Here is a 23011-nt window from a genome sequence, read left to right as displayed (position 1 = left end):
ACACGACTGCCATGTTAGAAAAAATGTTCTTAAGAAAAATGAAAACAAATCCAAGCTGGCAATGTGCGTGGTTTTAGCTTAAAAAAAACATTAACGTGCGTGTAAGCACACAGATGAGCGGTCATTATAGAATGGCTTAAAAAACTTTTTGAGATGACGATCTGCTCATACTACGGTGACTAGTGATTGGACACACAAGTTTGCTGGGGGCAGGGTCGAACAGCTATTGAGGAGACCTAATTATTTTTATAAAGACAGTTGGAGCAGGAAAGAAGACGGGGAGTAGGAATAGAGAGAGTGAGGGAAAATAGTCCCCCATGCACTGCAATGCAAGGCCTCATAGAAGTCGTGGATGTCTCAATGTCATCAAATCAAAACATGGGGAGGCGGCAATGATCCCTCTGCGGGGCAATGTGGAGGAAAGTAATGTTATCAGGAATAGGAACTGAATACAACGAGAAAGTCAATAAATCATGACCAAATGGCAGATACAGGGCCCACTCTAAGTTTTACACTTGATACAGTAGGACCGCTTGTCAACAGACTGCTGAAGCTGTCTGTATCCGAGCCCTAAAGAAAAAGTGTAACATTCAATTGTAATCTTTGCACTGTATCAATTCAGCTTGCTTTACAATTGTTGCATAACACATTTTTTAATTGGTTTTATAAGTTTGTTACTAAAACATTACCTTTTGTTTTGTGTATATGGCAACTGTAACAGCAGTCTCTGTTTGGAACCAGTCGTACCTACAATAAGGAATACAGCTTGTAAACAAAAAAGACTGGTGTAGTTGAATTGTCTATAATGCATATCATGCTCCATGTAAACATTAGCAGTATTGTTTGCATACAGAAATACATTCAATTGATGTTTTATTTTTAATTAGGTAAGAAATGGAACTCAAATAAAAACAATAGCAATTTGTCAATCCACTGGCAGACTAGTCAGTGCAGAGCAGCCACAGCAAACGCAAGATTACAGTGCAAGCACATAAGGGTTTTGAAATGATCCGTCTTCACACGCAGGTAAGTTGAGATATGTTTATTATTGGTGTGACCAAGAGGGAGACTCTCAGCAACTGCTGAGCACCTCCGTTCCAAGCCCCCACCGTATTTTGGAATCTACACACAATATTCTGCAGCGCGAGGCTGCTTCATCAAGACATTAAAATAAAACATTACACATCCCCTTCCCTCACTAGGTTACAACGGCTTTAAGAAAATTTCTATTACCTAACATAGTCCTCCAATTTCTAAGGTAACCTTAACATTGCCTTGTCATGCAAACTCAATCCATGGTCACCATCCTTCGTGACCAATGATTTGGTATCAACTTCGGTAAACATTTTCAGCTTAATGCATTCCGCAACTTTTACAACTGTGATTCCACATATTACCATCACTCAACAACAAAGAATACTTGTACACCTTCACCACATCCAAAGGCTCAGAAAACTTGGAATCGCACTTATTGATTTTCCCCCTTTCACCACACGAACCTTATCATCAACCATGTAGTCTCCTACCACATCTTCTTTCACTCCTTTTTTCCTTCCTACACCTTTGGAGAATACATTTCTATGCTTCCTTCCTCTCATAATCTCAAAAGGAGATTTTCCAGTCACACTGTGGGGAGTTGTGCGATATGACCAAATCGGATCCTTAACTGCTTTCCACGAATTTATTCTGTTACTTACTGCCAATTGCAGGCCATCCTTCACGGTTCTGTTCCACCTCTCCACTAGAACTTTTGACACAAATTGCACACCATTGTCAGACACGATTGTTTCAGGAACACCTTCAGAATCAAACAAATCTATTAAAAACTCTACTACAGTTATCACACTGATGTTCTCAACAAATTTTACTATAGGCCACTGAGAAAAGTAATCCACCACCACCAAAGCATACTTAGGAACCTTCCCCAAAGGATAAAATGGACCCATGATATCGAATGCTATTTTTTTTTCCCAAGGTCCGTCCGACTTATCTGACTCTATGGGAGAGTTGTTCACCACTTTTTGAGACTTGTCACTGCACACACATAAAACACATTCCCTGATATGATGTTCCACATCTCTGTCTATGCCAGGCCACCAGTACTCAGATCTGATGCACCTCTTAGTCGCACTCATGTCCAAATGGCCCTCATGAGAAAGCTTCAACACACGTTCACGCAAAACAGGAGCAACCAACTGTTTTCCTCTCATTATCACACTCCCTTCCAAAGATAATTCTATACTAACCAGACAGAAACATCCTGCTTCCATGGAAGCATCACCCCTTGACAGCCAGCCATTTGGGACGTATTTCATAACCTCCTGCAAAACAACATCTCTTTGCATTTCCTTTACCCATTCATCATGAGGGTCCTACCCTCCATTATGCTTCCTACATCCATGTCCACAACAGCTATAAGCTCCTCAGGTTCTTCATCTTCTTGTACCACACTCTTACCAGGCAATCTAGACAGACAGTCTGCCAATACATTCATCTTCCCTGGTACATACTCCAACACATAGTTGTACTCAAACATTCTCGTCACCCAGCGAGCAATCCTAGGAGTGGCCCTACCAGCACCCTTAGTTGAAAATACTTCAATTAAGGGTCAGTGATCCGTTCTTAACACAAAAGTTATTCCCCACACATACTTCCTAAAGTAGTTCAACCCCCACCAGCACGCAAAAGCTTCCCTTTTAATAGTAGAATAGTTTTTCTCAGCTTCTCTCAAAGGTCAGGACGCATAAGAAATAGTTACCTCCTTGCCCTCTCTTATTTGCAACAACACCACGTCTAACCCAAAGGAACTAGCATCCGTGTTGATGAAGGTACAATCTCTGGTGTCAAAAGGTTTGAGTGAAGGCACATAAGCTATCTGTTTTTCCAGCACTCCAAACTCTGACTCACACTCCTCACACCACACAAATCGCTCTTTTAGGCACAATAACTTCCTCATGTGTTTAGTTTTATCTGCAAACATCAGAATAAACTCTGAATAGTACTTCGCTAGACCCAAAAAGATCTGAGTTGGTCCCTGTTGACTGGAGAAGGTGCATTTTCAATGGCTGCCACCAAATTCGATTTCGGGGAGATACTATCTTGGTTTATCCGATGACCTAAATATTCTACACCAGACACACTCATCTTACATTTCTCCAGTCTGACGGTCAGATCACTCTCCCTCAAAATACCAAGAACTGATCTCATAGCACGATCATGGTCAACCATTATCGTACAAGTGCTCAAAGAAAAGCTAACAGATCCAAAGTTGACATGGATTTGCATGGCATTAGATTGTTTTAGAATTGTATTCGTGTGATATTAATACCCTAAAAATAACTCTGTTTAGAAACATAAACAACTATCAAAAATACGTGTCTTATTGAGGCGTCTGACTATCCCAGATAAACAAAACAGTTTAAAACTATATAAAAGTCATATGGGAAAATGGAAGAATCATCAAGATTGAGATTTTCCTAGCCTTGGTGTCTGAAAGGCTAGATTTTATTAAAGACACAGAGGCAAGTATTATGCAGTCTTTTCTTGCTTTAATTTAAACAACAGCCAAGAAGAAAAACTACATTTCCCAAGAAAAGAAAAAACTACAAAGTGACATCACAATGGGAACATCCAATAAGACGTTGAAAACAGCTATTAATATATTGACTGCGAACAAGTCCCCTTTTCTTGATGCGAGAACTAAAGAGGAGAAGTAACAAATAGAATTGCATAAAAAATAGTCATCATAGTGAAAATGTCAATAAGGCAGTCCTGAAGCTGGCGAGCGTAGACATAGGTCCAGTAAGGGAGCCATTGAAGAAAGAATCCTGTGTTGATAGAAGAAGACCAAGTTGGCTAGGAGGATCCAACGGCGGAAGAGGGAGTTGGAACTGAAATAAAGAAGTAGGGAAGGGTTAAACAAGTGGTGGTATAATACTTGCCTCTGTGTCTTTAATAAAATCTAGCCTTTCAGACACCAAAGCTAGGAAAATCTCAATTTTATTACAAGACCGGAGGCTCATATTATGCATGTTCAAAGCATAGCAATAACAGAGTCTGAAACATGAGAAATTGGCTTACAGTAAAAAGTTCTAAATGTGCTTTCATTATACCAGTCTGCAGACTTGAGAATATCCTGTAAAGAAGCTCCGGCCCAAAAAGCTCGAGAGGCCATGGCTCCTCTGGCAGAATGGGCTCCAACAGAATCCACATTGATCCCAGCTAAAGACATGATCCATTTGACCCAAAGGGCTAAGGTAGGAGAAGAAGCAGGTGTATGGGGTCTTTGGAAAGAAATAACTAATTGGAAGGCTGAGGATGATCTCAAATCTGCAGTACGAGTCACATAACTCTTTAAAGAATTTCCAACACACAATTTAGTTTGAGAAGGAAAGAATGGGTAATGAACAGAAGCCAGGTTAGTTTTAGTACGTCTTCAAACCTGGAAAGAAACACCAAAAGGAGAGAAGAAAAAGGAGGAAACATCCAGAGCTTTAACATTCGAAACAAGTTTTAGGGAAATCAGAAATAAAAGCACAGTCAATTTTGCCGAAAGCTGTTTGAGAGAAAGGAAATCATTGTCCGGCTAGGTGGTAAAAACTCTCAGCACTAGATTAACATCCAAAATTACATTATATTTAGGAGATGGAGGAAAAACATATCTTACTCCCTTCAAAAGTTGACAGATGGGAGGATGTTCAAGAATCGGTCTGCCGTTAACTCTATGATGTTCCGCTCAAATGGCTGATCTATAAGTGTTGATGGTACGATAGATAAGCCTTACCTTGGGAGGCCAAGTAAGCAAGGAAGTTCACAACTAACACTACATCAGCTGAAAAGGGATCTGAGTCCCTGTCCATACACCAGCTGCACCAAATGGCCCATGCAGATTTGTAAGACTTGGAGGTACCAGGGGCCCTGGACTGTTGGATGAGTTTGAGAGCATCCTCTGAAATTCCTGGTGTTCTCCAGGACGACTCGAAATCTTCCCAGCAATGAGGAACAAGGAATTGTCGAGGACCGTGTGGTGTTGTCGACCTAGAGGATCCAAGAGCAGGTTGGGGAAATGGGGAAGCCAAACTGGACGGTCGGTTGCTAATTCCAATAGAGTTGGATACCAAGGCTGAGCGTGCCAAAATGGGGTTATGAGAATTAGAATGGACTGTTGTCTGCGTGCTTGTGCAAGGACTTGAGGAATCAGAAGGAAAGGAGGAAAAGTGTAAAGAAGAGATGAGGACCAAACCTGAAGGAAAGGATCCATGGCAAGAGATTGAAAAAAGAAGGAAGGTGGGCATTGAGACGAGAAGCAAAAAGATCGATGGACATGTCGCCAAAGATGGAAATAAGACGACTGAATACTGAAGGATGCAACTACCAATTGCTAGAGTCGTGAAGATGTCTGGAGTATCAGTCTGCCACTGTATTCAGATTGCCCAGAAGGTAAACTGCTTTGACTGAGATTTGTCGAGGAAGACAGTATTCCCAGAGATGCTTTGCCAGGGTAGATAAAAGTTTGGACCTGGTGCCTCCTAGATGGTCGATGTATCTGACGGCAGTCAAATTGTCCATCCTGAGAAGAATGGTGCAACTTATTCTGTCCTTTGTAAAGGAGCGGATGGCAAAGGAACCTTCAAGCATCTCTGAACTGTTTATGTGCAAGAAGGACTCCTTTAGAGACCATGCGCTTCCAGTCGAGAACTGACCACATCTTGCGCCCCAACCAATCCGACTTGCATCGGATTCTAATATACGATCTGGGGTGACAGAGAAGATAGTTCTCCCGTTCCAGGTATCTAGGTGAGTCAGCCACCACAGAAGTTCCTCTTTGGACTCAGAGTCTAGAACCAGTGGATCGGAATAAGCAAAGCCCCTGTGAAGATGGCGTATTTTCAGACGTTGGAGGGCCCAACAGTGTAGAGGACCTGGGAAAATAGCTTGAATAGAGGAAGCGAGAAGCCCCACTAGACGAGCCAGAGCTCTGAGGAAGAGACAAAGAATGACAAATTTCTTTCTTGATTAGAGAGACTTTGTGTTGAGGAAGTTGAAGAACATAAAGAGTAGTGTCTATGAAGAAACCGAGGAACTCCAGTTTTTAGATGGAACGATGGCTGATTTCTGAAAGTTGATGAGGAAACCCAATTTTAGAAGAAGATCTTGACAAAAGTGTAACTGAACAAGGAGAAGTTCCTTGTCTTGTGCCATGAGGAGAAAATCGTCCAGGTAAAGAATCAGACGGATACCGTGAGATCAGAGGAAGGCTGCTACAGACTTGAGAATCTCGGTGAAACACCAAGGGGCTGAAGAGAGTCCGAAAGGAAGAACCTTGAATTGGTAGAAAGAGTTTTGCCATTGAAATTGAAGAAATTTCCTGTGTGAGGGATGGATAGATACTGTGAGGTAAGCATCTTGAAGGTCTAATCTTACCAGCTAGTCATTTTGTATTAAAATATCCCTGAGTTGGAGGATAGTCCCCATCTTGAAATGTCGATAGATTACAAAATTGTTGAACTTTTTTAGGTTCAGAACTAGTTGAAACTTCTGGTTTTTCTTTTGGACCAAGAAAATGGCACTAAGAAAACCCAAATAGTCAAAGAGAACTGGTTCAAGGGCTTGTTTGGCGAGGAGGGACTGGATCTCGTTGTGAAGGAGCTGGTTTTGCTCCTGAGAAAAGATAAGAGAAAGGAGAAAAGGGACTGACTTGGGGGTTGATAAAACTCTAAGAGGTAACCTTGAATTGATTGAATTATCCAGGGATCTGACGTGAGGAACAACCATGAATCTAGAAACAAAGCCAGTCTGCCTCCTACTGGAGGAAGGCCAGAATTGGAAACACTTACTGGAACCTTGTTCTCCTTTGTTGGCATAACCCCTGCTTTGATACCCTCTGGGGCGGCGGGGATAGAAAAGTGGTTTGTATCCTGTGTAGGTATCAATCTGGTTCTGCTGGTTCTAGGAGTCTCGATTTGGGTATTGAGCTCCGAGAGAACGGCCAGCAAAGCGACTCCTGCCTTTGCCGGCCCTGGCAAAAACCTGTGACAAAAAAATATTTTTGAAAGAAAGATGAGCTTTGTCCAGGGTGGCAAAGGTGGAAACATACTTGCCTAGTTCCTTAATAAAGGAGTCTCTAAACAACAAACCTTTAGCCGAAGGGCATTCATCTTTAGAGGCCAACGACGCCAGTTTGAGATCGGTCTTTAGAAGGAGACTCTTTCTCCTTTCAATGAATAATTGGGTGTTTGCATTCCCAAGCATACAAATAGCGCGTTGCGCCCAATTGGAAAGAACCACAGGGTCAATAGGAGAATGATCCATTTTGGCTTCCTCAGCCAAATAAAAAATCCTGGTGAGAGGACCCACCAAATGCAAAAGCTTATCCTAGCAACCTGACCAGGCTCTATCCACACCCTTCTTAGGGTCTTTTCCAAACTTTGTAAAAAACATGAGCATATTTGGATCAATAACAGGGATAGCAGTAATACTGTCGGGTAAAGAGGGACGGGGACACTCAGATTTGAGTTTATTCCTAGTAACCTTGTTGAAAGAGTGACATAAATAGAAAGAGACAGAGTCTGCAACATGGTCAGCAGGAAACCATTCTTTAGAATTTGGATGAACCATGAAGGAAGGGTCGAACATGGGTTCACCAGAGTGGTCTAACAAGACCTGAGACACATGGTGAGCGGCACCACCGTCAATAGGAGAAATTCTACGCCTTTTCTCAGAAGGCCCATAAAAATATGGATCAGAGGATCCGTCTACATCATGTGGATGACTCAAAAAATCATCATCATCAGTGTCTCTTAAGTGGGTAATATGGAGAGGGGAGGAAGGGGTTCCCAATTTGGAGACCTCTCGGGTGGGAGGACCAAAAGAAACAGAAATGCCTTCTGAAGGCCTGGGAAGGGTGGCCACACTTTTCTTGCCTTTAGTAGGAGGCACCTCAGAGGCAGAAATAATTTTAGAAAAGGAGGCTTCCAAATTTTTGGATATGTCCAACATAGAGACAGAAACTGCTTGTTGGACAGGATCCTTTAAAAAATTGGGAATCTTCTTCTTCAGACATACTGAAGAAAGAAATAAAAAATACAGGTACACTAAAGAAAGCTAAAGAAAGCTAACAGAGCTGAAAAAACTGGTAGGTAAATTTGTTCCAGTTAATATAGGGTTAAAAATAAGATTGTGAGGCAGGGAGTGGCCTTGAGGAGTGGGCGTGTGGAGAGCTGACAGGAAAAGCCTATCGCGAAGCAAAGGAGGTGGTATCAGAAGAGAAAAACTCCTCCCAGGAGAGTTACATGCAGGGGAACGGGTCCGTTACTTGGCAACACAGCCGAAACAAAGGCGCGGCAGTGATATGAACAGAATGCTTCCACACACAAAGCAATGAGAAGCGCTGACCGCCTGCGTCTCCAACGGTTGGAAACGACCGTTGGAAGACGCGAAAGGATTAATCCTAAAGAGAAAGATGGCGAGTGAGCGCTAGTACAGCTGCAATAAGAAAAAACTGTAAAACATGTAACAGTAAACAAGTAAATACAATAAATGTAAATGTAAGCACATTTGAAAGAGAATTGGAGCACTTAGCTTGACTGCGAGCAGCAAGAAAAGAGGACTTGTTCGCAGTCAATATATTGATAGCTGTATTCGACGTCTTATTGGATGCTCCCATTGTGATGTCACTTTGTAGTTTTTTTTTCTTGGGAAATGTAGTTTTTCTTCTTGGCTGCTGTTTAAACCAAAGCAAGAAAAGACTGCATAATATGAGCCTCCGGTCTTGTAATAAAATCTAGGTTTATGTGCATGTTTAAGGTTTTGCGACTTTGATGTAATGAATTAAAAATGTCTTAATTGCTTACAGTAACCGCCTCAAAATGTTCCTGTCCAAGTCCTGCCACGCTTAATTTTTATACATATATATATATATTTACATTTGTTTATTGATTTTCATCTTATATGAACAAAAACACTAACACATAACACTTGTCTGCTGCAGGGCAGAATTACTATATCTCAAAATAAATGCCCATTACATCTGGGCGTTTCTGCATACTGTTAACTGTGTGCTATTTCTGAAACTACGATGTGAGTGGAATAGTTCCTTCTTGTTCCATTAGATAGTTAGTGAGTGAGGCTTATGTATTCTTTTGTCGACACGCTATGGGCAGTTCCTCTGCAATATGAGAGATCCTTCAGCCATTTTGTACATGTAGGGTGTAAGCATTTTCCGCGGTGAAAAGACACTAGTCTCTTTGTCAACAAGAACATTATCGCCACCAGTCGGCGCCCTGCGGCTTGACCGATTTCAACAATCCCAGAAGACACACCTGAATTGTGCACTGTACGGAGTCCGCTATCATAGCGCATAGGTCCACCACTACCTGCCTCCAGAATCTCTGTATACTAGCGCAATACCATGCCTTGTGAATGAAGTCCACTCCTGCCTGCCCACAGCGGTCACAGCATGTATTTTCGCTGATCCCCTAGCTACGCTGTCGCAGGGGTGTTTAGTACATTTGGTGAAGATACTTGAAGTGGATAATGAGTGGATTGCAATTGAAAGTGAGGTGCCCTGTTAATGAACAGCAGTATTGCGATTCTTCTTGTTCAGTGGTGATGTAAGTCGGAGTTCCACCGTTCCAGTGATCGGTCAGTCAACCAGGGTATGTCAGTCTGTGTGACTACATACAGTTTGGTGATTAGATTTTGCCATCCGAGCTCATGAGTAGAGTTTGAAGTGCATTCAGTATCGGGGGTTCTGGTGGAATTGTAGGGTAAAAGTCACGTATAGCAAGGGTCAAGCGGTTGTAGTAAAAGGAGAAAAGTGGTGTGGCATTCTGTATACATTGCAAATCTGTGAGTGCGCGAAAGGTGCCCTCTTGATACAGGTCACCCATAGTGGCTATTCCAGACACTCTCGGCAGCGTCAGTGCCTTATTCTTGTGTGTTACGGACAGTGCCGGGTGATGTCCGAGCGGCAGTACTAGGGCATAAAAGGGCAGCTTGTTTGCTTGACCTCCCAGCACTTGCCACATGGGAATGGTAAAGTCCAGCGTGTTAATTTCTGTGTGCGACGTGTCTGCGCTTGTGTGGTAATATGTGACTTTACGGTATTGGGTCTGCGTCTTGTGCCTCGACTGCCAAGTGTGGTATATAGTTATGTGGTTTATACTAGTAGTACGCATGTTGCGCTTGTGCATATAGATAGTCAATTTGGAAATCGGGTGCTGCAAACCCTTCCCTTTCGTATGACAGTCAATAGTTGCCATCTCAGCCGGGGCTGTTTACCTGCCCAGACTAACTTGATTAGCTGTGTTTTGAGGTGTTTGAAAAAACTGCTGGGGAGCGTGATGGGAACATTGGTAAAAAGGTACAGAAAGTGGGGCAACACTACTGTCTTGAGTATTGCCACTCGGTCTGCAAGCAACAGCAGCATCTTGATCCATTTATCTACCATGTCTTCTAGTTTCGACATGGCATAACCATAGTTAGCACGTGTTACTACAGTTGAGTCTTTATGTACCCATCTCCCTAAGTATTTCATGCATCGCTGCTCCACTTCAGCGGGTATTCCAGTGCAAAGGGCACACTACAGGGTGTTAGTGGAAGTGTCACAGACTTTTCCCACTTTATGCAGAGGACTGATTGGCGCTCGAATCGTATGTATTTCCAGAGTATTAGTGGCAAAGTTTCTGACATAAACCACCATATCGTCGAGATATAGCGACATTACGATCGGACGCTGCCAAAACCGCAGTGCCGCTGCCACGTGTTTCTGCCGAACAACACAGGCAAGTGGCTCCAGTGCCAGCGTGAATAGGCGTGGGGATAGGGAGCCTCCCTGCCTCATCCTGCAGTAAATGTGAATCGGAGCGGATGTGTGCTCATTTACCTGTACTCGCGCTGTTGGATCATTATATAAGAGCTTGATCCAGTTCAAGTATATGCCAGGCATTCCCATACGCTCTAGAATGGTGAACACTTAAGACCATTCGATAGAATAAAAGGCTTTGGCAGAATCTAGTAGTACTGTCGCAGCCTGTGGCTGGGGATTCAGGTGGTGGAGTAAGGTGAAAAACGTTGTTGTGCGAGGTGGCTCGACCTTGAATGAAGTAAGATTAATCGGGGAGTACTAGATTCGACATGACTGGTTGCAGGCCGTTTCACTAATATCTTTGCCAATATCTTAATGTCATCGTTTATGAGTAATAAGGGACCCACATTGATCTGGCCCTTTATCCTTCTCAAAGACAACAATGATAAGGGCCTCCCTTAAAGTCGCCGGGAGTGCCTGCTTTGCATAGGCTTTGGTGTGCATAGCTTTTAAATGCGGTGCAATCTGGGCCTGTAGGACGGTAGCCTCTTTCTAGCCTTGTTACTGCCACTTTTGGCCTGTTTATGAGTATATGTCAGGGTGTTTTTACTGTCTCACTGGGATCCTGCTAGCCAGGGCCCAGTGCTCATAGTGAAAACCCTATGTTGTCAGTGTGTTTGATATGTGTCACTGGGATCCTGCTAGCCAGGACCCCAGTGCTCATAAGTTGCGGCCTATATGTGTTCCCTGTGTGGTGCCTAACTGTATCACTGAGGCACTGCTAACCAGAACCTCAGTGTTTATGCTCTCTCTGCTTTTTAAAATTGTCACTGCAGGCTAGTGACTAATTTGACCAATTCTCATTGGCACACTGGAACACCCGTATAATTCCCTTGTATATGGTACCTAGGTACCCAGGGTGTAGGGGTTCCAGGAGATCCCTATGGGCTGCAGCATTTCTTTTGCCACCCATAGGGAGCTCAGACAATTCTTACACAGGCCTGCCACTGCAGCCTGAGTGAAATAACGTCCACGTTATTTCACAGCCATTTTCACTGCACATAAGTAACTTATAAGTCACCTATATGTCTAACCCTCACTTGGGGAAGGTTAGGTGGCAAGTTACTTTGTGTGTGGGCACCCTGGCACTAGCCAAGGTGCCCCCACATCGTTTAGGGCAAATTCCCCGAACTTTGTGAGTGCGGGGACACCATTACACGCGTGCACTGCACATAGGTCACTACCTGTGTAGCGTCACAATGGTAACTCCGAACATGGCCATGTAACAAGTCTAAGATCATGGAATTGTCACCCCGATACGATTCTGGTGTTGGGGGGACAATTCCATGATCCCCCGGGTCTGTAGCACAGAACCAGAGTACTGCCAAACTGCCTTTCCGGGGTTTCCACTGCAGCTGCTGCCAACCCCTGAGACAGGATTCTGCCCTCCTGGAGTCTGGGCAGCCCAGTCCCAGGAAGGCAGAACAAAGGATTTCCTCTGAGAGAGGGTGTTACACCCTCTCCCTTTGGAAATAGGTGTGAAGGGCTGGGGAGGAGTAGCCTCCCCCAGCCTCTGGAAATGCTTTGATGGGCACAGATGGTGCCCATCTCTGCATAAGCCAGTCTACAGCAGTTCAGGGATCCCCCAGCCCTGCTCTGGCACGAAACTGGACAAAGGAAAGAGAAGCGACCACTCCCCTGACCAGTACCTCCCAGGGGAGGTGCCCAGAGCTCCTCCAGTGTGTCCCAGGCCTCTGCCATCTTGGATTCAGAGGTGTTGGGGCACAATGGACTGCTCTGAGTGGCCAGTGCCAGCAGGTGATGTCAGAGACCCCACCTGATAGGTGCTTACCTCTTTCAGTAGCCAAGCCTACGTTCCTAGTAGCCAAACCTCCTTTTCTGGCTATTTAGGGTCTCTCCTCTGGGCTATTCCTCAGATAACGAATGCAAGAGCTCACCAGAGTTCCTCTGCACTTCGCTCTTTGACTTCTGCCAAGGATCGACCGCTGACTGCTCCAGGACACCTGCAAAACCGCAACAAAGTAGCAAGACGACTACCAGCAACATTGTAGTGCCTCATCCTGCCGGCTTTCTCAACTGCTTCCTGGTGGTGCATGCTCTGAGGGCTGTCTGCCTTCACCCTGCACTGGAAGCCAAGAAGAAATTTCCCGTGGGTCGACGGAATCTTCCCCCTGCCAACGCAGGCACCAAAAGACTGCATCACCGGTCCTCTGGGTCCCCTCTCACCCTGACAAGCGTGGTCCCTGAAACACACGCGCTGGGTCCAAGTGTCTCCCACAGTCCAGTGGCCCTTCTGTCCAAATTTGGTGGAGGTAAGTCCTTACCTCCCCACGCCAGACAGCAAACCTGTGTACCGCGTGATTTGCAGCTGCTCCGGCTTCTGTGCACTTTTCCAAGGATTCCTTTGTGCACAGCCAAGCCTGGGTCCCCAGCACTCCGTCCTGTAGTGCTCAACCCGCTGAGTTGGACTCCGACGTCATGGGACCCTCCTTTTGTGACTCTGAGTTCACAGAACTTCCAAGTGCCTGCTCCGGTACTTCTGTGGGTGCTGCCTGCTTCTGAGGGGGCTCCCTGAGTTGCTGAGCGCCCCCACTGTCTCCTCCTCCAAGGGGCGACATCCTGGTCCTTCCTGGTCCCCAGCAGCGCCCAAAAACCTCTACCACGACCCTTGCAGCTAGCAAGGTTTGTTTGCAGTATTTCTGCGTGGAAACACTTCTGCAACCTCCAGCACGCAGTGGGACATCTTCCATCCAATGGAGAAGGTCCCAGCCCTTTTCGTTGATGCAGAATCCTTGGCTTCCTTCACCCGGAGGCAGCCCTTTTGCACCTTCATCCAAGGTTTCCTGGGCTCCTGCCTCCCCTTGACACTATCGCGACTCTTGGACATCCAGGAATCCGTTTTCAGTGCTTTGCTGGTGCTTGTGGTTCTTGCAGAATCCCCCTATCACGACAATTGTGTCTTTCTGGGGTAGTAGGGTAACTTTACTCCTACTTTTCAGGGTCTTGGGGTCGGGTATTTTGGACACCCTTACTGTTTTCTTACAGTCCCAGCGACCATCTACAACCTCCCATAGGTCTGGGGTCCATTCGTGATTTGCATTCCACTTTTGGAGTATATGGTTTGTGTTGCCCCTAGACCTTTGTCTACCTATTGCATCCTATTGTAATTCTACATTGTTTGCACTACTTTTCTTACTATTACTTACCTGTTTTGGGTTTATGTGCATATAATTTGTGTATATTACTTACCTCCTATGTGAGGGTATCCTCTGAGATACTTTTGGCATATTGTCACTAAAATAAAGTACCTTTATTTGTAGTAACTCTGAGTACTGTGTTTTCTTATGATATTGTGCTATATGATATAAGTGGTATAGTAGCAGCTTTGCATGTCTCCTAGTTCAGCCTAAGCTGCTTTGCCATAGCAACCTTCTATCAGCCTAAGCTGCTAGAAACACCTCTATTCTACTAATAAGGGATAATTGGACCTGGCACAGGGTGTAAGTACCACAAGGTACCCACTATAAGCCAGGCCAGCCTCCTACAGGGCCGCATATGGCTTATAGAATTCACCTGTCAGTCCGTCTGGGCCCGGCGCCTTGTCATTAAGAAAGGGCCTGTATCACTTTGCACACTTTCTCAATTTCTATCGGCCTTGAGAGGTATTCCTGCTGTGCAGTCGATAGCCATGCTAGCACTACATCTTCCAGATATGTCCCTATTTCTTGCGGCTCAACTAATACAGCTGAGAAGTATAATATGCTGTAGCATTTAGTAAAGGCATTTAATATTTCAGTCATGCTCCAACAGTCTTTGCCCTCTTGATCTTTTACATGGGTCACTTGACGAGGGTTCCTATCAGGTCGAATTTTGGCAGCTAAGGATCTACCCGGATGACCTCCCTACCCATAAGCCCTAGCCACAGGTAGCCAAGGAGGCCTCCAAAAGGGTGCCTGCCTCCTCCACTGAGTCTCTGTTGATTTCAAAATATTAGCTTATGACTTGGTCAATCGTGTTTTTGTAGACCTGATCCAGAAGGGCTGTACTGTGGAATCACCAAGTGAAAGGCCTAAAGCGGAGCATAGGAATGTCAATCTCCAGTCTGACCACCTTGTGGTCCAACAGCGTACGAGCCATATGTTCCACATCTGTGGTCCATGTGCTTGCCTCTCCCGATATTAACCAGTAATCTACATGGGCTCAAGTGGCATGCACAGATGACATAAACATACCCTCCCGGGCTCCTGCATGTTGTAACCTCCAAATGTCTACCATCTGGAACTCCTCCATACCCTCCCGTAGCACCCTTGCAGAGTTTCGGGCGTGACTTGGCATTCCTGTGGATCGGTCCTGCGCTACATTGAGAGTCGTGTTAATATCGCCACCCCACAGAATCACAGCTGGCGGACATGAGCGCATTATGTTCCAAAGATTAGTGTAAAATGTAGGATCATCTGTGTTGGGACCATGCACATTTACCAGAGTTACCAGTGTCTCTCCCAGTGCTTTCTGTAGAATGACAGAGGCCCTGGTCATCAGCTATGGTGTGTGTGTGTGTGGCAGTGAAGGGTGTGCCCTTTTTGATCAGTATCATCACCCCCCTAGAGTATGAGGAGTATGACGATGATGCCTGTACTGCTGCCCATCTAGCACCAATCGCCCGCTCCAAGATGTGAGTCAGGTGAGTTTCTTGGAGGAAAACAATCTGTATGTGGTGTCTGTCAAGATATGGAAGGACATGTTGTGTTTTACGAGGGTTGTTGAGACCATGCACATTCAATGTCAGTAACAATATTGTTGTATCTCTAAGGGATTGTAGGCCCTTTCTCACAGAGCTAGGTTGGGAGTTAATAGTGCGTTAGTATGTAGTAGTGAACAGTATCGTACTTATGTGCAGTGCCGCTGCAGCAGTAACATATAACATCCCAAACTTCACACCCTCCCACTTCAGCATCCCAATTATGCTAAAGAAATTCCCCTTGAACAGTGTAACTAGTACTCTTATCACATTTATCACCCATACAAGTCAGTGTCTCTCGCAAGAGGCTATTTACAGTTCAGCTCGGGGTGCACCCTCAAGAGGGTGCATAGAGCCCCGCTGTCACCTGAAGTACGGGGTAGCCATGACAGTTAGCGAGGCTGGCATGCTGCTATCAGTAGAAGCCAGTGTGTAAGACACACCTATAGATTGAGTCTCAGATTAGATTTACCAATCTTAGGCCGCTCACTCACCATCCTTTCTGAGTGCTTCAGTAATGTGTCCATTTTCCTCTGAACATTCTTGCAGCGTAAGTAGGTCTCGAGATCTCTTCATCCTTTTTTTGACGGACTGTTCAAGTAGTTATTCAACCGTGATACTGTAGCAGGTTAGTTTGCTGAATATCTCTACTTAGTTCAGGCAGTCTGTGATATTTTTGGTCTCTGACTGGCTGTGTTCTATGCGTTTCCGGAGCACCTTGTTGACAGCTTCCAATGCAGATTGCAATGAGTTGAATACCTTTATTTTGTACTGATATTCAATTCGTAGTCTTGCGGGGTACAACAATAGCGTATGTGATTCCCCCCTGCTGGAGTTTCTTTTTTCCCCAAGAGATATTCTCATCAGGTGGTCTGGACAGCAGACGTGAAATCGGGAAAAAAGGTTAGCGTGTTTCCTTGAGGAGTGATTTCTCCTTTCTCCCGAGTCAATCGTAGGACACCGTCTCTGTCCCTGTAGTTTGGTAATCTTGCCAGGATAGGGCGCAGAGTGGCCCCAGGCGCGTGTCTCGGAGCCAGGGATCTGTGGGCTCATTCCACTACCAGCATTGGGGACAGGTTTTCAATTCTAAAAATGTTGATGAGGAGGCGCTCCACATATTTCTCCATGTTTCCTGTGTTAGTCGAATCTGGGAGTCCCAGAAATCTCAAATTGCTGCGCTGCAATAGCTCCTCTAAATCCTCATTCTTTGTTTTGATGACCGCTAGGACCTTTTCCATATTTAGCATTTTGCCCAGCATTGTTTGTACATTGTCTTCCACGCTAGAGAGTTTCTGCTGTGCTTCTGTTAATCTCACTGAGTGCTGGTCCAGTTTAGAAGAGATATGATCCATGCGGAGATTAAGCTGGTCAGTCTTGCTGTCTATAGTTTGGAGGCTGTGCTGCACTGCAGGTAGGGTATTCTCTAGGGAACTTGCATCCCGGTTTGTTGCTAATTTGTCCGCTTCGGCCTCTAGCAGGTCGCGCACGCCTCTCTTAGGCTCAAACTTGAGTCGAGCTTGCACCTTATCTGTTTTGCCCATGTCTTCAGCAGCCTGGTCACCCGGTGACAATGTCATACAAACCGCAGTTATATCTCGCAGGGGTGGGGGTCAGGCTGGCAAATGCAGTCCACCAGGTGTGGCCAAAGCCCCTGGTGTCCTACCTAGTGTACATTTGGTGCCATAAGAGCGTCCGACGCACTGGCCTTCTGGCTAGTGTCCCTCTTCCCCAGCTCACTAGGGGCAGTGCGCAAAGGCTTGGATCAGCGGTCACCACTAAACTCAGTTTGTCCTTCTTCATGATATTTAAGCTGGCATTCAGTTTGCCCCATTTTTATTGCAGATTTTTTAATCTCTGATGGGGCCCCGCTTATTCTTTTATAATGCTGCAGGTCTCCCCCACTTGCATTGTTTCACAACTGCTGTGGCATGTTCTATTGAGCGCTACTTTCTGGTAGATGTTTCTCCCCAGGCCCACGGCGTACATCTGAATCACTTGCGGTCAGGGCAAGCTACAGGACTGCTGTAAGCCGCAGAAGGAAGATTGGCTCCAACCCAGGCCTTGTCGCAGCATGATCCCCCCCACTTACCGTAGGATCCTCAGCGCTGAGTGCCACTTCCCGCTGCCCTAGCCACTTACCACTTCAGCGCCGCTTCCAGGTGGCTCTTATTTCTTGTGTTGCTTTTCCGTGCAGCGCCGACGTGCTTCTGCGCATTCCTCCAGAGATGGCGCTCCTTCGAGAGCGTGTAGCCCGACTCGGCCCTCTGGGCAGGATCGCTTAGGCCTTCCTTTCGAAGGCCGGGCTAACCAAGCTCTCTGTGTGTCTCCCTGCTTTTAGGAGTCTGTTTCGCACAGAGGAGGTGGCCAGTGGGGGTCTAGGCTGCTCAATTCAGATCAGTCTTTTACAGGGTCTTCAGCTATTTCAGACAGGTGTACTTTAGTCAGTTCACCGCTCTGTCTTCCATTTTATGTAGAGAGCACGACTGGTCTGGTAGTTTTCATCATGTCGTCTCACAGCTCTCCGCTCCGCCAGAATTTTGGGCCTCTGCTATAGGTTTTCACCATTTGAGTTCCTGTGTGGTAGAAGAGCTTCTACTTGTTTTTGTTCTCGATGTCTGCTCTGTTTCTTACACCGCTTGTTCACCAGCAATCAGGATTTTCTTTTGGATTGTTGGCTCACGGCTGGCAGAGCTGCACAATAGTGCAGCCATCTTGTCGTAGGCTCTCTAGCACCCCCGCCACACTTAAGATACAACAAAGCATGTTTCTGCTTCAACCTAACACAAAACCCAAAACAGTCAAACAGGAAGTTTCAGAACTGCTTGAATTGAAGCTAAAGACATGAAATCAAGTCTGACATCAGTGTGTCATGTAAGCCCTTTTCAAAATGGCTTAAGGACAGACGCTGATGACACCACCCTCCTTATTTGTTTGGATGACAAAAAAGATGAACTCCTGGTTAAGTTCCAGACATGCACATTTTCACAAGTTTTTGTGATGACTGATAAGAATTTAATGCTAATTAATCTTTGCCTTTGGAAATGGACCTCAGTGTGGGGGCCATATGTACTTCGTAGTGCTGCAGCATTTTCATCCTTTGCAGGACTCAATGCACTTCAAGGCTGACGGATATTTGGACTCTGCGACAGGGTGTTGTAGAACCAATAACACAATTTCAATACAAGCCAAATTAAATTACACACCATGACCAATGTGGCCATGGAAGTAAAACTCCAGTCAAAAATAAAGGTAAAGGACTCATTACAAAATCAAGCTCAAAGTCATGTAGACAATTCACAAGACCACATTATATAGATACAGTATCACCAAGGGTTTCCCAAGGCGACAAAATAAATTCAGACAAACTAACGTTAATAAAACTAAGCATTCAAGAAGGATAATACAAATCATCAACAGGAATAGTTGGGATATATACATCAAGTGTTGCTCAGGCTTAGGAAGCATCAGTCAATACAGTTTAGCAGAGTTCCAATTTTGGCTGGTCATATGGTAACCTTACAGTTGGCCGATTCAGGTAAAGACCTGTGGAGAGGAAAACATGCAGACAAAAGACAAGAAGTACAAAAAGGGCAAAAATTATTTGGAAAAAGGTAATCTCTAGCAATAAGCTACTAAGGTGGGCAAAAGTTAGGCAAAAAGGAAAGCGTCACCATATCAAAAGCTCGATCAAGAGTCTTCTGCAGGGGTCAGGAAGAAAATCTCCAAGACTCAGTGGGGAATCTCATAGGGGCATAGCTGGGAGGAAAATACCTCTCCAAAGGGCTCAGCATTCAGGGAATCATTTTCATGAAAGGTTCTGGAAATCAGGGGATCTGACCTAAGTCTGACTGGTATTCAGTATATTAAAGTCCATACAACATTCTGATTCGCCAAAGGTGACAGTCCACATTACGTTAAAAGGGCACAATCCTATACAAATTGATCACACAATTCCAAACAGCAACAGTTCAATATTTTCCCAAGTCTGTCAAGAGAACTTCTTCCATCCATGTAGCTCCAAACAAGTTTTTAAACAATTGCATATAATAGCAATCTATGTTCCAGGATTTTCTAAATTCAAGGACATTGTTGCACCTCTCTCTATGTCTAAAACAATAGGGGTTTATTACCACAGCTAGTCTTCTTATGGGAACGAAGTCTGAAAGAAAGGTTCAAGTTAAAGAATGAATCAGCATTTCCTGCACAGTCATGAGCTACAAGCTTAACAGGCCTCACTTAGGCTAACACAAAACAATTAATACAGCACAATAATACATCAAATAGAATACATTTTAGTATGCAAACTATAAGCTCAGCACTTTTATACAAAATAATTTCAGTCAATATAATGTGGAACTAAATTTAACTAATTTTACATGCGTTTTTAATCCATCAATCATTAGAAATTCAATATTGCTTAAATACATTCTGTTAGTCTAGGGTATAAATTACATCATAATATCAGTTTAGAACTTTTGTCATTTGATTAAATTAAAATACGTCCTATGTCAAACTCTACAGTATAAACAAATGCACATTAAAAAATGACTTGTCAGTGCAGCTTCTACAGTCAATCCATTAGTACTTTGATTAATATAACGCATTTATTGTCACGTATTAATGACTTCTGTGACATTAGGGACAGCACCAAAATTTCAACTACATCAGTAGTGTCCTAGTCCCGGCTACTTAGGTAAGTTCACCACTTGGGTGAATTAAAACATTCTTTCATTTATTTCCCAGGTGAGGTAAGTTGCAACAATTAACTATTCCTCGTAAAACCGTTAGAAAGATTCTTTGAATTCTGTCACAGGAGGGGGCAAGTATGGAGTTTCCGACAGCAGTTTCACCACAAATGGTTTAACATTTGCCTCACCAAACACCTGATCTGCCAGGTAACAAGCTTTTCATATGAGGTAAAAAAAAATCTCCAAAACTATTTTACTGCTTACTCCCTAAAATTATAATTTTTGGCTCCGATGAAGGATCCGTTAAATCAGTGTGGCCTGCTCAGTCGCGATTCACTGACACCAAAGACCAGGTAAATTAAATTTTGTATTTATTCAAGAGATCAAGCTGCGAGATGCTGGCGGCAGACAGGTTTGTCACAAAACTTCAGCATTCAAAACTCTACATTCCACACTGAATCCAGAACACATTCACAGGATTCCATGTGCAGAACAAACCAGAAAGAGACAGATGTAATATTGGCTCTTCCCGTTAACAAAAACAAATCAGAACTACATTAAAAAAATCTATATCTAGTACATTTATGAATTACCAAAAAACTTAGTCATCTAAAATGGTCAATACAGATCCCATTAAACAAATAAAGCACATAAATAAAAAACTGTGGTATTTATAAAATACTTTAAACAATACAGGACCTACAAAAAATGGTTTACAACATATCATGACGAAGACTTAACAGATTACATTCTATATCTATGAGGCAGTGTTCTTATCCATCTACTACGTCTACAATATGACCTTGAGACAGACACATCGAGCTTCACATTTGCCTCTACATACTCTTCAGACACTAATGACTTCTCATTAGACCAAGTTCCAGTGCCACACATTTCCTTTGATTCACATCATAATTGTTACTCACTTTAACTTTTACTAAACAACCATTATTCCACCACTATTAACCCACCACTTTCACACAATTACCCTTTACTTCTAACACGTTGACTGGTGGCCTACACTTACTTCCTCTCTTCTTTACATGAACAGGTTTACAAACCCAAACCAACTCTCCCACTTTGTGAAATGTTTCCTTCACTTTATTTCTGTCATCATAGTACTGCTTCTGTTTCATTTGAGCTTTTCCACCCTTTGACCGACAGTGTCACCCGAACAGTCATTTATTTTAACCCACTTGTTCATCCATGCAGGGCAAAAACAAGTAGAAGCTCTTCTACCACACAGGAACTCAAATGGTGAAACCCTAGTGGCTGAATTTGAAGAGGTGTGGTAGACCCGCAGCATAGACTTGACTGCACTAACCACAACACACTTGTTGGCAATAGCCCACTGGATGCATTCTCCCAACACCCTGTTCATCCTCTCAACCAGATGGCTGGCTTGAGGGTGATATAGAGAATTCTTGAGGTGCTTGATGCCACTAGCATGCAGAAAAGGCACTACCTTCATGGACACTAATTTGGCACGATTATCAGACCCCACAGTGGCAGAAAAAACATCTTTGAGAAAAATACCTTTCATGAAATCCACTACTGCCTTGAAGGAAACTTCACTCACAGATTTGACCTCTTGTCATTTGCTGTAATAGTCGATCATGGCCATGGCAAAAAGCAAGTTACTGGCCAAAGCATTAAAAGGATCAATAATGTCAAAACCATTTTTCTTCTATGGTGCTGTAGGAAATTCAACAGGACACAACAATGGAGTTCTCAATCGCAGGGATGTATCACAACTAGAACATATGACACACTCACTGACCATCTGTTCAATTTCTCTGTCCATGGAAGGCCACCAGAAAGACAATCGCACCCTTCTCTTAGTCATGGTGGAACGTGAATAACCCTCATGCTTGTATTATAATATAATTCCTCAGCGAAACACGTGGAACCAACTTATCAGCTCTAAATAATAAACCACCCTCAACTGACAATTCGCCCCTCACTTTCACAAAAGTCTTCAACTCAAAGTCTAAGTTTCTTTCTCTTGGCCATCCTGACTCAACATACAAAAAGCAACCACCTGAGCCAAGTCAACAGATGCAACTATACAATCTTTCTTATCTTCCTTACCCCTCAATTCCATTTGCTCTTCTACACATTCCAAATGACGAGAAAGAATCCGCACAGACATTTTTTCCTCCTGGAATGTATTTTAGAATAAAATATAACTGCAACAATTTGGTTCAGAGTCTTACAATGTGTGATGTAAACCCTCAGACATCCCCACCACTTAGTATGTGTACTAAAGGCTAGTGGTCTGTCTGAATTACAAAACGTTTACCCCACAAATAGTTATAGAATTGTGTGACTGCCTACCAGAAGGCCAAGAGTTCCTTTTCTATTTCTAAGTATTGCCTCTGAGCACCACCCAAAACACATGAAGCAAAGCCAATGGTGTGAGTTTGATTATTTTTCACTTGTGTGAGAACAGCACCCAAACACACACTGCTAGCATTGAGTGTCACCACACATTGTAGGTTAGGATCAAAGGGCTTAAGAACTTTTGAGGAGGCTATTTGCTCCTTTACCCATTCAAATACCCGTTGACATTCATTGTCCCACTCAAACAGCACACCCCTCATCACCCTCGAGATAAGGGCTGTAGGTTCGAGGCATAATATTGTGTAAAGAGCGAGTAAAACTCACTCATTTCAAGAAATTACAAGAGTCTTACTTTATCTTTTGGAGGTTTGACCTGTTTGATATCTTTGACTAAGCCAGGCTTTGTCTCAATTT

At 44.0% G+C, this 23011-nt stretch overlaps 1 protein-coding gene across 2 annotated transcripts in view; it reads right to left on the bottom strand.

Moving 5' to 3' along the window:
• The window catches only part of CYB5R4 (cytochrome b5 reductase 4), a 1010997-nt gene that overhangs the window by 533668 nt on the left and 454318 nt on the right, over positions 1-23011 (bottom strand). For both annotated transcript variants that reach the window (XM_069235594.1, XM_069235593.1), the window contains exon 7: positions 690-747. In XM_069235594.1, coding sequence (XP_069091695.1) covers positions 690-747 — 58 coding nt within the window. The remainder of the gene's footprint in view (positions 1-689; positions 748-23011) is intronic.

The sequence above is a fragment of the Pleurodeles waltl genome, chromosome 5 (genome assembly GCF_031143425.1).
Source record: "Pleurodeles waltl isolate 20211129_DDA chromosome 5, aPleWal1.hap1.20221129, whole genome shotgun sequence".
In the NCBI taxonomy this organism is placed as follows: domain Eukaryota; kingdom Metazoa; phylum Chordata; class Amphibia; order Caudata; family Salamandridae; genus Pleurodeles; species Pleurodeles waltl.
The sequence above is the reverse complement of the archived record's forward strand: the minus strand, read 5'-3'. Positions and strand labels throughout refer to the sequence as shown.